This window comes from Lampris incognitus, chromosome 1 (genome assembly GCF_029633865.1).
Source record: "Lampris incognitus isolate fLamInc1 chromosome 1, fLamInc1.hap2, whole genome shotgun sequence".
Classification (NCBI taxonomy): domain Eukaryota; kingdom Metazoa; phylum Chordata; class Actinopteri; order Lampriformes; family Lampridae; genus Lampris; species Lampris incognitus.
Window position 1 is genome coordinate 122,813,603 of NC_079211.1, and position 13,456 is coordinate 122,827,058.

Consider the following 13,456-nt stretch of genomic DNA (forward strand, 5'->3'; position numbering starts at 1 on the left):
TGTCGGTAGCGGAGCACACAACAGAGAGATCTGTCTCCCACATGACAGAAGAGGGCTCCCTCTTCCCTCCCACGCTTAGGGCTGTCACTCATAAGCAGCTGGCTCTCCAAAGTAATATGTCTGTCGGCAGACAAGCAAGTTATGGGGTCACGTAAAAGTTGTGACATGATTTAGTGGGTTGAACTGAGTTCTTCTAAGTGGTCCATTTCATATGCTGAGTCTCAGTCAAGACACTTCCAGAACGGCATGGCTACTGTTAAGTCAGAGAGAAGTTCAAAGGTTAAAGATGGCACCTTGGATTACTATTGGACCTAGTAAAAAGGGCAATACCTGTGAAGTCAAGTAAAGCCTTACAGGTATTGCACAGTGGCTCAGCAATAGCTGCTGGTATGTCTGTTTCTCTGCTCCATTCTCTGCTCCGTGTTCAGGTGGTCTTGTCTCCACACTTTATTAAAGCCCAATCACTTGTCATCACCAATTTATAAAAGTCCTCCAAACCCAATGTCTACCAACCTGACACTTAAGACTAAGTCAAAGGCCTTAATGCTGCTTGCCTATAACACACAAATCAATCAAACTTTATTATGTAACACATTTCATACATAGAAATCCTAACGCAATGCGCTACATGAGAACACGTTTAAAAACAACATTGAACCAGATGAGCCTTTACCCATACATGGAAACTGCTGCTGATACTCAAACTGGGACTCTGTGCCTCTTAATTTATAATCATGAGCAAAAAGAAAAAAGAAAAGGACAAAACTCAATAAGAGCTCAGAGATGGCCAAGGGTGGATTAGGCAACACGATATGTTTAGGAAAGATCAGAGATCAAACTCTAAACTGTTGAAAGCCAGACCGTATCTGTGGCTTGACTGCCATGTGTGATTGGTAGGGCAGAGAAGTGATAAGTCTGTCATGTCTTGCAAATGAGTGTCTTAACAAATTTGTTAGGCAGGGTTACAGTACCAGCCACTCAGAATTTCTGCCCCCAGCCGGATCCCAGACGACTGCCAGCCAGCTGCCAGCCAGTTTCACCCATTGAAACTGATTGACCCAGCAGGGATCTGCCACGGATATGTATGGGCCCTGTCACGGACCAGCTGGTAGTTCTAGGCGGCTGAATCTGTAATTACAGAGGGCAAGAGAGGGCTACTATGCAAGGATGGGCAGAGGAGGGTGGCATGGCTGCAGAGCGGGTTTCCCATGAAGGGCTTAAGAAGTCCTTGAAGGAATCAAAAACTTGGCACTGCACCAGTACTTTAAGATAAAGAGCCTTCCTGCTTAATTACCACTGTCTGTTATGACACTGAAAATAGGGCCTCTCATTCCACATTTCTCTTGGATTTCACTGTTGACTCAGACGGGACAGTGCGTGCGTGGTACATTCATTCATATTTGGGTTGTGAGGGTTCAGGGTGACTGTTTCTGTCTATCTGTATGTGTAGCTGGACGGAACCGTGGATCTGGATGAGAGACGCCTGATCCGTTCAGCCCTCCGCGAGCTGAGGAGGAGAGAGATCGAAGACATGGAGGCTGCCTTGGCTAGCAAGCGATTCCGTCCCACACGTCTCAACCAGCAGGAGGACAAGGAGAACCAACACAGGTGAAACTCCCAACACGCGCACGCGCGGGCACACACACACACACTCAAACTGTGCAGCAATGTCCTAACATCATAATAAATTGTACCAGTCCAGGTGAACCAGAGACCCTCAAACAACACACAAAAACACAGATGCAGCACTTAATAGCCCTCTGAAGGAAAGGGAAGTTGCCATGTTGAATATCTGGAAAAGTAATGTCAGATATTCTTTCGAGGCAGTTTTTGCAATTTATTTGTCTGTCTTTTATTGACCTATTAAGAGTTTCCTGAGCATTGCACCAGTTTAGCAGTCTACGTCTGCCAGGACCCATCACTGAGCTGAGGGATGGATGGAAAAACTGACAGCGTAGCATTAATGTCACAATTGTCCTCTATCACACTGCCCTTGAACTTGCTTATTTTTCATTGGCCAATTAAAATTTTAAAAAAAGGGGGGGGCAGTCTCAAATGATCAAAAAACATCTCCCTCACATTACTGTAGAAATGGTGGTTTTACTTTTTAGGGTTTTGGTTTAGAGCTCCAGTGGTCTCCAGTTTCTTCTTAGCATAGCTCTAGCACTGTATGGTCTGGATCATGGTGAATTTGAGTCCTGCTGTAGCTGTTAATTAATGGATGGTGCAACGTCAAGGCCAGCATCTGGTCTGGGATAGAGCAGGGATTTCGGAAGACACCCTGCTCCAGCTCCCTACGTTGTCCCTCTGCTCCTCACCCCAGTCCCTACCTCCCCTCCCGCCACCCCTCACTACTGGATCCCATTAAGACCGGTGGCTGGGCCTAATCACTTCCATTTGCTGCTGTTGTTAATTAACTTGGATTACTAAAACAATCTTTCAATCTGCTAGAGGAAGTATACACAGCATGTGCATGCACATGCACACATTTTGCGGCACACGTGCATGCACACAAAAAGAAAAAATCAAAACAGAAAAGACCCTTCGAAAAGTTGCATTAATTCTGTGCTTTTCAGTGATGGAATGTGAAGTATTCACCTTCAATGGGCCACAGATCCTTAAATACCAATGAGGCGAGGAAGGGGAGTAGAAGTGCAGAATGGAAAGACCAAATGAGTAATGGAGACCTACATAATAAGAGAGAAATATTATGATGAAAATTGGAAGGATGGGAAGAACCTTTGTCGGACACTGTGTCTTCCTCATATTTGTTATGCAAGCTCTTTTTCCAGACTCAATTTGGTAATCTCTCCCTTCCAAACACTGATGGTTTTCTACAAGCCAAGAAAATTCCTTGAAATCTTGGATTTCTCTCCTGCCCTGCTCATCACACAAATGGAAAGCTTAGAATGGAGTCAGCATTGCCCACAGTACTACACTTGACTGCCAAATGATGTATGGAAATATATAAGATCTTCAAGGAATTTGGGGGAATGGGGAAATTTCAAAATAACTAGAAGATGTTATTTAGAATAAAAGTTTTTCTCAGAGGAAAGTAATTAGATGTAGTAATTAGATGTCTTGCAATCTTCAACACCTCACCTGCCTTGCCTTGTCTGTCTTTGTCTCTGTCTGTCTGTCTGTCTGTCTGTCTGTCTGTCTGTCTGTCTGTCTGTCTTTTAGATCAGAATCCAGTGACACTTTAGACCTCCTATCAGTGAAATTGCAAGCCATCCATGACATTGATGAGCTCACTAAACTGGTAATGTATTTAAACTGAAGACAACCACCTGCTGCTAAAGGAATGCAGGCAACTTTAACTTTTCTTCCTTGCGATTAGTCAGTGGCCAGTTGTGCAGTTGTGCTGAGTTTTGTTGTATTTTTTCTTTTTTGTGTTGCTTTTTTTTTTTTTGGTGCACAGCTTCGTAGTGCCAGCGAGTACGAGGAGAGGAGGTTGATCAGAGCAGCCATCCGCCGCCTCAGAGATGAGGAGCAGCAAGGTGAGCCACCAAAGGAGCGATGGAAAGGATGGCGGTTGGGGGGGGTGGGTGGGGGAAATTTAGCTTGGCCCGCTGTTAGAGACAGTATCTGTCGGGTTGGGGGGTGTAACCATGGTTACTAGTGCAGATCCTACCTATGATGCTAGATCAGATAGTGGATTCTTGTCATTCCTTTGCGCTGTCTGGTCTGTGTGACGCCCCTGTCACTCTCCAGCACTATGAGTGTGTTGCATGGCAAACACACAGACACATGCACACACACACTTTCACGTATATACACTGTGTTGTTCATGTTCTCTTTTGGGGAAGCCCAATCTCTTGGCTCCAATCATTGCTTTATCTTGATAATGAATAGATGAATCAGTTAGGCCAGGACTTGGCGGCATACTAGATGTATCATTGCTCATATCATTCACGCTGCCACAAACCTGATGGCGCTAACACCACGTATATGTGTGTGTCCGTGTGTGTGTGTGTGTGTGTGTGTGTGTGTGTGTGTGTGTGTGTGTTTGTGTGTTTGTGTGTGTGTGTGTGTGTGTGTGTGTGTGTGTGTGTGTGTGTGTGTGTGTGTGTGTGTGTGTGTGTGTGTGTGTGTGTGCATGTGCTTGCGTGCATTTTAGGGACTGTGGAGAGGGCCAAAACTCCCGGTCACTTCCTGGAGCCAGACAGCCGGGAACCCCAGAGCAGCATGGGACCCGTGGTGAGTAAACAGGAATAAATACAGAAATGGATGTGATTACACTTGGAACAGTGTTTACGTATAACATGATACAGTTATATCATTTGAAAGCTGATGTTGCAAGACACCGTTTCAAACTTTACAAAGTGAAACTTTGCTGCAACGTGCACATTTGTCAACTTTAATTTGTGACAATAAACCCATCACAAGCCAATTTGTGGGTGTTGAGTACGTGCTTTCATGGTAACGGGGCTGACTGAGGTTTTTCTGCTGCCACAAAGAAGAATGCAGCAAATGACAATAAACAATGTGACTTGAGTCATTCACTGTGTCATGACTGTTGCATCGCAACACACACACACACGGGAACTTATGCATGTGTTGGCAGCCATAAAGAAAGGAATGCATTTTCTTACTTCCATCCTCATTTAGTTTTGGCTGAGTATGTGTGTAGAAAGAAAAAGCGAATTGCACTCTGAGTCTGGCGATTTTGTAGACAGGGAATTTAATGTGATGGGGACAGTTTCCAAGTCAGCTCTGTCATTTACTGTAAGACACTACACAGCCTGTCTGTCTTACCCAGCCCCGAGCTAAATTAAAACATAAGATTAGGTGTTACACTAAAGGTGTGTGTGTGTGTGTGTGTGTGTGTGTGTGTGTGTGTGTGTGTGTGTGTGTGTGTGTGTGTGTGTTTGTGATTGTGATTTAGAGATTTAAAGAATTTTTTTTTTCTTTGAGTTTACTTCATTGAATTACATTATGTAACTGCATTGATGTGGAATTCACCTTTTAGGGTTTGGATGCATCATGCCTGTTTTCTTATCTCCGTTTTTCTTCTATCAGTGTCTTGCCTCCTTTCTCATTTCACCAAACTCTTAAAGTAGGGTCTCAAAAACCTTTTTGCCTTTGGTTGCCAGGCCCCCTAGTGGATAGTGATTTCCCCCCCTCACATAAATCAGGGCTAACTGGATTTTATCTGTAAGACATCACAATTTAATTGTGTTTGTTTCTGTGAGAGTGACTTGAAGACATCTCTAAGTATGATTGCTTGATTGACCAAGGGAGCTTGCTAGGGGACCGATGCGTTCTTGTGTGTGTTATTTGATCAGTATTTGTCTGCGCCCTCGTTGATAAATGCTTTGTTCCCTGAGGACAGGATTCCTATAAAAATAAGGTTAATTCTTACTGTGTGCAGTATTTACGATTGGAAATGACACCAGGTGGATGGTGCAAGTTGAGCAGTTGTTATCCACAGTAACGAAGAACTCTGTATGTTAGTTCATTGTCTGTAGCAGCTTATGCTTGGGTCCATTGTATGTGGTCCTTTGTATATCTAAGCTCTGAATCTCTTTAGATAACTAACTCCATAGCTTTTAGGGGTCATAAGACACTAAAACATAGAAGCATGTCTACCTCACTTCCTCTGAGACAGGTGAGGGTTCAGGTGAGGTTTTGTCAGTCAGCCACAGGTGGCGGTAATGGTGTCTGGGGGTGGTGGGTTGTGAGACAGACAGACAGGCAGCCCACCAGCTGTGGCCCAGCAGTCCAGTCTGTGCTAGAATGGGGACGTGGCCAAAAGCAACAACAACCACCAGCAGTAAGGCTCCTTCCATTCACATCACAGAAGTGGATCTCTGAGCCGTGTGTGATTGTCCCTGGGCAGATGGAGGTCTTAGATAGGGCTCCATAGCAGCCAAATAAGCACACACACACACACACACACACACACACACACACACACACACACACACACACACACACACACACACACACATTGCAAAAAAGACACACATATTACACATGTACGTTGCCGCCAGTCTCAACTCAACCAACTTCTGTTGTATTTAAGCCAAAACACAGTGGTATTTGCATATGTGGTGCTACAGTTCCCTGTGTAACACAAATGAACAATATAAATCTTACAAATCCCATTTAGCTCCTGAATCTCATTCACATGGTAGATATATATAAAGTACATATGTGTTTGATCAGTCAGGGGATCAATGTTCTGGTATTTAGCTGTTGTTCTGCACTTTTACCTGAAACCAAGGCCCATTAGTGGATGCTGATGACTGTGTTTTTAATGAATGCCTTTGATTTGATGGGATAACCGAGGTAAGTGTTTCCATTTGCCCAGCTTGGAAGATAGCATGCACGTTGCTTGGAACTGTAATTACATCTACAGGTATGTAGATGTAATTACAGTTGTGATTAAACCACCATTGTAAGACAAAAATGACAATAGCTATTAGAGAAGTCTTGAAAGCTAAAATGAAATATAATCTACAATTCTGTGGTTATTTTATGTTCAAATAATTCTTCTCTGCTAATGTGCTAGTACATAAAGACTGATTTCAAGAAAAAAGTATACAAAGGAAACCTTGGCAAAATAAAGTGTGTTAAAAGTTAATGTGTCATCAAGGCAACCCATGCAACCCATTAACCTGTAAAGAAAGTTGTGTGTGTGTGTGTGTGTGTAGTGTGTGAGGAGAGGGGGGTGGGAGGGGGTGGAAAAGTGAGCCCTGTGGAGACAGAATGGGAGGGAGGGGAAGTCAGGGGAGTGGCCTGCTTGTATTGTGTGTGTGTGTGTGTGTGGAGTTTGGAAATGTATGTGTGTGTGTGGGGGGGGGGGGTTTGGGAGTGTGTGTGTGTGTGATGTGGCTGCGGGAGTAGAGCAGTAGTGTAGAGGACGTCCTGACAGCGAGAGGGTTATAGCTGAGAGAGAGAGAGAGAGAGAGAGAGAGAGAGAGAGAGAGAGAGAGAGAGAGAGAGAGAGAGAGAGAGAGAGAGAGAGAGAGAGAGAGAGAGAGAGAGAGAGAGAGAGAGAGAGAGAGAGAGAGAGAGAGAGAGAGAGAGAGAGAGAGAGAGAGAGACCGGCAGCCCAGCCAAGGAGAGAAGGTAAACATCATTGTGATTTTCTTCCTCTCTTCTGTCACAGATCTAGTTCTCCCTCTTGCCTCCATTTGTTACTTTTGCATTGAAAGGCCATCTATCCAACTTTCATCCCCAGTCTGTTTCTATTTGTCTAATTGAAGAAAGGGACGTGACTGTCTTTCTGTTCGCATTTCAGGTTTGTTTTCATGTGTTGTTGTTTCTAAGTTTTTCAGATGTGGATGATTGTAGTTTTGAGACCCGGGGTTTGCTCCTGGAGTTATTTCATTTGGTGTTGCAGTGTAAGCATGGCTCTTATGTGAGTATATCTTTGTTAAAGTATTCACATTTATCCAGTTATTGGGGGCAATTTTCTTGCTGTGGGGGGGGGGCAACAAAGCTAAGAGTAAACTCAAAATTCAATCACAGTAATGCACTTTGAATATATATTATTTGATATGCTGTCTGTTAGTGGCTAGACGTGCATGTGGGTTAGGTGTGGTGGGAGCGGTCAGGTAGACTTGTTAGTGGGTGGGGGAGATCGACAGAGTTTGTTCTCTGATCTCATCAAAAACGTGTTGTAAGAAACCTGAGGAAAGAGTAGCTTAAGGGATAACTGCCTGAACCTGGCCCAATTGTATGAGATAAAGGTGGTAAAGCAGACTGGTAGCAGAGCAAAGCGGGATACATAAGAACCTGATGGAAAATAAAAGTACAGTGGATCATCTGGGGGGGGGCAGTCGGGGAGAGTAAGCTTAGATTGGCATTTGATGATGTGCAGTAAGTGAAAAAAAATGGGAATAAGGCTTTGGGTTTTTGTGGGTTGCTGCAAGTGTGTGTGTGTGTGTGTGTGTGTGTGTGTGTGTGTGTGTGTGTGTGTGTGTGTGTGTGTGTGTGTGTGTGTGTGTGTGTGTGTGTGTGTGTGTGTGTCTGTGATGAAGAGATGATTGCTATTTCATTCCAGCTACTGTATTTCACATGTTGGAGGTGGGCCGAGCGTGCGGTTCCCCAGGCCTTAGCGTGCAGTAATGGAAAATGAGCCGCCGGCTTTCTCCTGTCATCCACATGGAGGCATGAGAGACCCTCATGTGGTCTGACCTCATGAGTGAAGCAATGGCTTTAGCTTCCGTGGAAAATGGGGCCTGTTGGGTCCATCCATGGTTCAACTCAGTTGGGCTGGTGAAGGGAGTCCTGCACCTGGGGGCTGGCTTGACCTCAGCCTCTTTGTTTTCTTTTAATGTTGTTGTTGTTGTTGAGTTTTTTTTGTTTTTTTTGTTTTTTTTGCTCTGAGAGCTCAGAAGAGTCCAAACGTCCCACAGCTTGCTGTGGTCGAGAAAGAGGACAGTTGGTGTTTCTGTGTTTACGGGCCTGACCTTTCGCAATTGCAGTCCCACACAAAAAAGCTCCAACAGCCGAAATGGGACGTCCCGAGCTTGAGGCCACGAGCCACCACAGCAGTGATGCTAGGAGCAGCTGGTGAGCGGCAAAGGGAGACGGTGTCATTGTTGGTTCTGCTCCGTCAGGTCTCCACTGTCAGGGCTGGAGGCCAGAGAGAAGCCGCTAATGACAGCATAGGGCTTGGCAGCAGGTCCTGAGCTCTCTCGCTCTGCCTCAGTGTCTGTGAGAAATCTGTTCCCTGTGGTTTAGTTGGAGCTGTGAAATGATCCCTGTCTATCCATCGCTCACTAGAGGCGTAAGAGAGATATGGGGAGGGGGGTTCTCTCTCTCTCTCTCTCTCTCTCTCTCTCTCTCTCTCTCTCTCTCTCTCTCTCTCGTGCTATCTCTATCTCCAATTGTGCTTGCAACTTAAACGCTGTTATCTCCCAGCTGACTTTTGGAATAAAGACTTCCACGCAGGAGTAGAGTGTCTTGGGTATAACCTTTCTTGCACTGCTACAGTTTTATGGTTTTATGCCTTCTGTTGGTATATGTAGTCTTGCAGGGCACTGGTTTCTTATATAGTCTGTTATCACCAATCTCATCAGACACTTGTAAAAACCCATTTTAAGAGAACTGAATTCCATCTTTTTTTTTTTTTTTATAAATTTATTTCTGATTTTTCCCTTTTTTCTCCCAATTTAGTGGCCAATTGATCCCTATTTTAATTCAAACACCCACCCTCGTATTGCATGCGTTCGCCAACTGCATCTCTCCGGCCGGCAGTCTCGAAGGAAAGCGCCTCCCCACTTTCGTGACAAGGCGAATCCAGGCCGAACCACTGTTTTTCCGGCACACACAGAGACGCATTCACATGACGAACACAAGCCGACTCCGCCCCCCTCCCGAAGACAGCGTTGCCAATGATTGCTGCTTCATCGAGTCCGGCCATAGTCGGATCTGACGAGACCGGGGCGCGAACCCCAGTCCCCAGTGGGCAACTGCATCGACTCCAAGCCGATGCTTAGACCGCTACGCCACCGCGGACGTCCTGAATTCCATCTTTAAAATGTGCTACTCCTGTGCCCAGAAACGGCACAGTTTAAATCTCATCATTGTCTCTCGTTAATTAGAGAGGAGTTTGTCCCGCCAACCTTGTGACGTCCTGTCAGTATAGAGCTCCATATGGAAATAGGCAGAAGGCAAGAGGGTGAAAGGGACATTGGAGCTTCTCCAGGCTGAATATTGACTTGACGTCACCTCAAAGTATTTTCTCTGGTTTCTAGTCTTTTAGCAGTTTATTTTCACATATACAGGTTGGGTTGTTTTGGGATATAAGAATAACCCTAATAATTAAACAAAATGCACCATGTCAAATATTGAACGGAGTAGTATTCCTCGTTTTAAAATGTGGCATACAATGCACCTATCCTTTGCTGGTGTCGCTGACTGCCGTTAAGTGCGTCTGATTACATTTTCTTTGGCCCTGATTGAGCGAGCCACTGTGCCCTGTGATCTGCTCAGCCCTGTTAAAGGCGAGGAAGGTCACACTCAACCAGGTATAACACATGAGGTCTTTCTCACCCCTGCCTTTTCAGGTGTGTTTAAACTGGAGCAGGTTTTGTTTGTTCACCCCGTTAATCTGCTGTCTCCTGGCCTGCTCTGATCACACGCCGGATTGATTTAAAAGCCTTACACAAAGAAGTGTCATCTTCCTTTTTCACACTGCTAGTGACACTTGTGCCAGTCTCTCATCTAAGGATAACATTGTTCACAAATGGAAAACTGATTGTGTGGCGTGCGTGTGTGAGACTATGTTGTTGTATGTTTGGATTATTTTTTCAGAAGATTGTGAATGTGTTTCTAAGAGTTTTTTTAAGCAGTGGTATGCTGTAAAACTGGCATAAGTTAAAGTTAGATTGTTTAGTTTTAGTGTATTTTAAGTCATGTCCTGTATGTTTTCCCAGAATCAAGCCAGGGTGCAGCCCAAACCTTGGTCTGACTATTCTTACACTGGATGCATCTCGCCAAATACCTTGGGGTTTCAGCTCCATTATGCACTGTACTATAGCTAGGTTGATCATCTCAAATAAGCTGACAATTGACCCATGCTATCTGAGACTATACACAAAAACCTTTTTCATAGGTTACACATGCTCTTTAATAGATAGGTTTGTGAGGTTTTGGAGCGTTGTGGATTAAGAACACATGGAGGAGTGAAAGTGTGTGTGTGTGTGTGTGTGTGTGTGTGTGTGTGTGTGTGTGTGTGTGTGTGTGTGTGTGTGTGTGTGTGTGTGTGTGTGTGTGTGTGTGTGTGTGTGTGTGTGTGTGCGTACTTGGAGAAGTCTTTGTATTTGTGCAGCTGATTCTCCTGTGGAGCAGCTCAAGGTTGGGCAAGAGACGCCCATCAGTAGTGGCAGCAACTAAATCTTTCCCTCCCCACCTCTACTGTTTCCTCTCCATATGCCAAAATGTTACTCCCTCACCTTCAAGTCACGTCTCCTGCTGAGACTTTCCTCTATCAATGCAGATTAAGGCCAGTGTTTACATTTTTGTCTTGCTAAGCGGTGCATTATGTGCTGAGGCTATCCTCTAGGTGAGTTTGGGACAAGGAGTTCTGAGAAACATGCTACCTTATGTCAGGCAGATACATGTTGGTACATTTCAGGCTATGGAATTTTGCTGAAACACAGCCATGGACCATGCAATGGATTTGTATGTTGACTCACTTGATAATCAAGGTGTGTCTCTCACAACATAAGGGAGAAAAATGTAACTGAGCTCATATTGTCTCACCCAGCTAAGTGTGGCTCTCATCATCATGACCCCATTATTGTTAACTCTGTTTGAGGAGCATTCTACCTTGACTTTCAACATAATAGTGTTGTAACTGGTAGTTGATCTCTAGCAGATGGTGGGTAGAGATGGGATGGGCAATTTGGCACTGACTGGCTGCAGTCCTTATGAGATGCTCTCAGACACAAGTGAAAATGAAACAATGTACTGAAATGCACTGTGCATGTATTATTTTTATAGGAGCCAGAGCGTGGGAGCCTCAGCGAAAGAGAGCGAGTCAGATCACAGATCAGGGAATTGCACAGCCAGCAGACGCAACAGGGCAGAGAGCTACACAGGAAAGGTGAGAAAAAGCTCTTGCACACCAAACACTGCATATGCAATTAGTTGAAACATCCTCCCTTTCCATAGTGGCTAGCTAAAACATATTGGCTATACACACTGTATGACCACATCAATGTTTATATACTCCCAGTGCCTGTTCCTCATGTTAAAACAGATCATACTGTTGGGGTCATTATACATAAGATATATAAAAGTATGTGTGTAATGTAAACTTTCACCTAAAGGTCATGTTTGAGTTTTAATTGCCTAGCCAAACCTAACACTGAGCACCACTATTGCCTGCCAACTACCACATACATGTTCCACTTCATGCAATTTCCTCTGCTCAGCTTGTTAAAATAACCTTGCAAAGAAGCCATTCTCCTAAAGTGGCAGTCGTGACGTCATATCAGTTCGGGCTATTTTTTCTTTTAAAATTTTATTAACTGTTTAGGTTTGGTGACCGTGGCTTTAAGTATGAAGTAATTTCATTAAACTACTCACTAACTCACTAACTCAGCCATACACCATTCAGCCAAAACATTAAAACCACCTGCCTAATATTGTGTAGGTCGCCCTTGTGCCACCAAAACAGCTCTGACCCATCAAGGTATGGACTCCACAAGACCTTTGAAGGTGTCCTCTGATATCTGGCACCAAGACCTTAGCAGCAGATCCTTTAAGTTGCGAGGTGGGGCCTCCATGGATTGGACTTGTTTTTCCAGCACATCCCACATATGCTTGATCGGATTGAGATCTGGGGAATTTGGAGGCCAAGGCAACACCTTGAACTCTGTCATGTTCCTCAAACCATTCCTGAACAATTTTTGCAGTGTGGGAGGGTACATTATCCTGCTGAAAGAGGCCACTGCCATCAGGGAATACCGTTGCCATGAAGGGATACACCTGGTCTGCAACGATGTTTAGGTAGGTGGCATCCACATAAATGGCCGGACCCGGGTCCCAGCAGAATATTGCCTAGAGCATCACACTGCCTCTGCCGGCTTGCCTTCTTCCCATAGTGCATCCTGGTGCCATCTCTTCCCTAGGTAAACGATACACCTGCACCCGGCCGTTCACATGATGTAAAAGAAAACGGGATTCATCAGACCAGGTGACCTTTTTCCACTACACCATGGTCCAGTTCTGACGTGCATGTGTCTATTATAGGTGCTTTCGATGGTGGACTGGTGTCATCATGGACACTCTAACCGGTTTGTGGCTACGCAGCCCTATACGCAGCACGCTATGATGCACTGTGTTCTGACACCTGTCTATCATAGCCAGCATTAACTTTTTTAGCAATATGAGCTACAGTAGCTCTTCTGTGAAATTGGACCAGACGGGCTAGCCTTTGCTCCCCACGTGCATCAGTGAGCCTTGGGCACCCTTGACCCTGTTGCCGGTTCACCAGTTTTCTTCCTTGGACCACTTTTGGTAGGTACTGACCACTGCATCCCAGGAACACCTCACAAGACCTGCCATACAGGAGATGCTCTGACCCAGTCATCTAGCTATCACAGTTTGGTCCCTGTCAAAGTTGCTCAGATCCTTACGCTTGCCCATTTTTCCTACTTCCAACACATCAACTTCAAGAACTGACTTTTCACTTGCTGCCTAATATATCTCACTCCTTGATAAGCACCATTGTAACAAGATAATCAATGTTATTCACTTACCTGTCAGTGGTTTTAATGTCTTGGTTGATCTGTGTATATGTTAAAGGAATTAATGCTTGACTTCAGGGGGAATAAATGTGCTTCGTTCACTCAAAGCATCTGGACTTATGCACACTCAAATGAAGATCCATTGGTTGTAAAGAGTCAAAAATACATTGCCAATAAGTGATGGAATATAGTCAACAATTCAGTTATTGGCTGTCTGATTAGATTACCTCTTGCCTAAGATT

The 13,456-nt window shown here is 44.7% G+C and overlaps 1 protein-coding gene across 7 annotated transcripts in view; it reads left to right on the top strand.

The window, feature by feature from the left end:
- Positions 1-13,456, top strand: part of smtnb (smoothelin b) — a 70,595-nt gene that overhangs the window by 29,573 nt on the left and 27,566 nt on the right. For all 7 annotated transcript variants that reach the window (XM_056273647.1, XM_056273665.1, XM_056273673.1 and 4 more), the window contains exons 2-6: positions 1,451-1,608; positions 3,184-3,262; positions 3,422-3,500; positions 4,121-4,200; positions 11,464-11,566. In XM_056273647.1, coding sequence (XP_056129622.1) covers positions 1,451-1,608; positions 3,184-3,262; positions 3,422-3,500; positions 4,121-4,200; positions 11,464-11,566 — 499 coding nt within the window. The remainder of the gene's footprint in view (positions 1-1,450; positions 1,609-3,183; positions 3,263-3,421; positions 3,501-4,120; positions 4,201-11,463; positions 11,567-13,456) is intronic.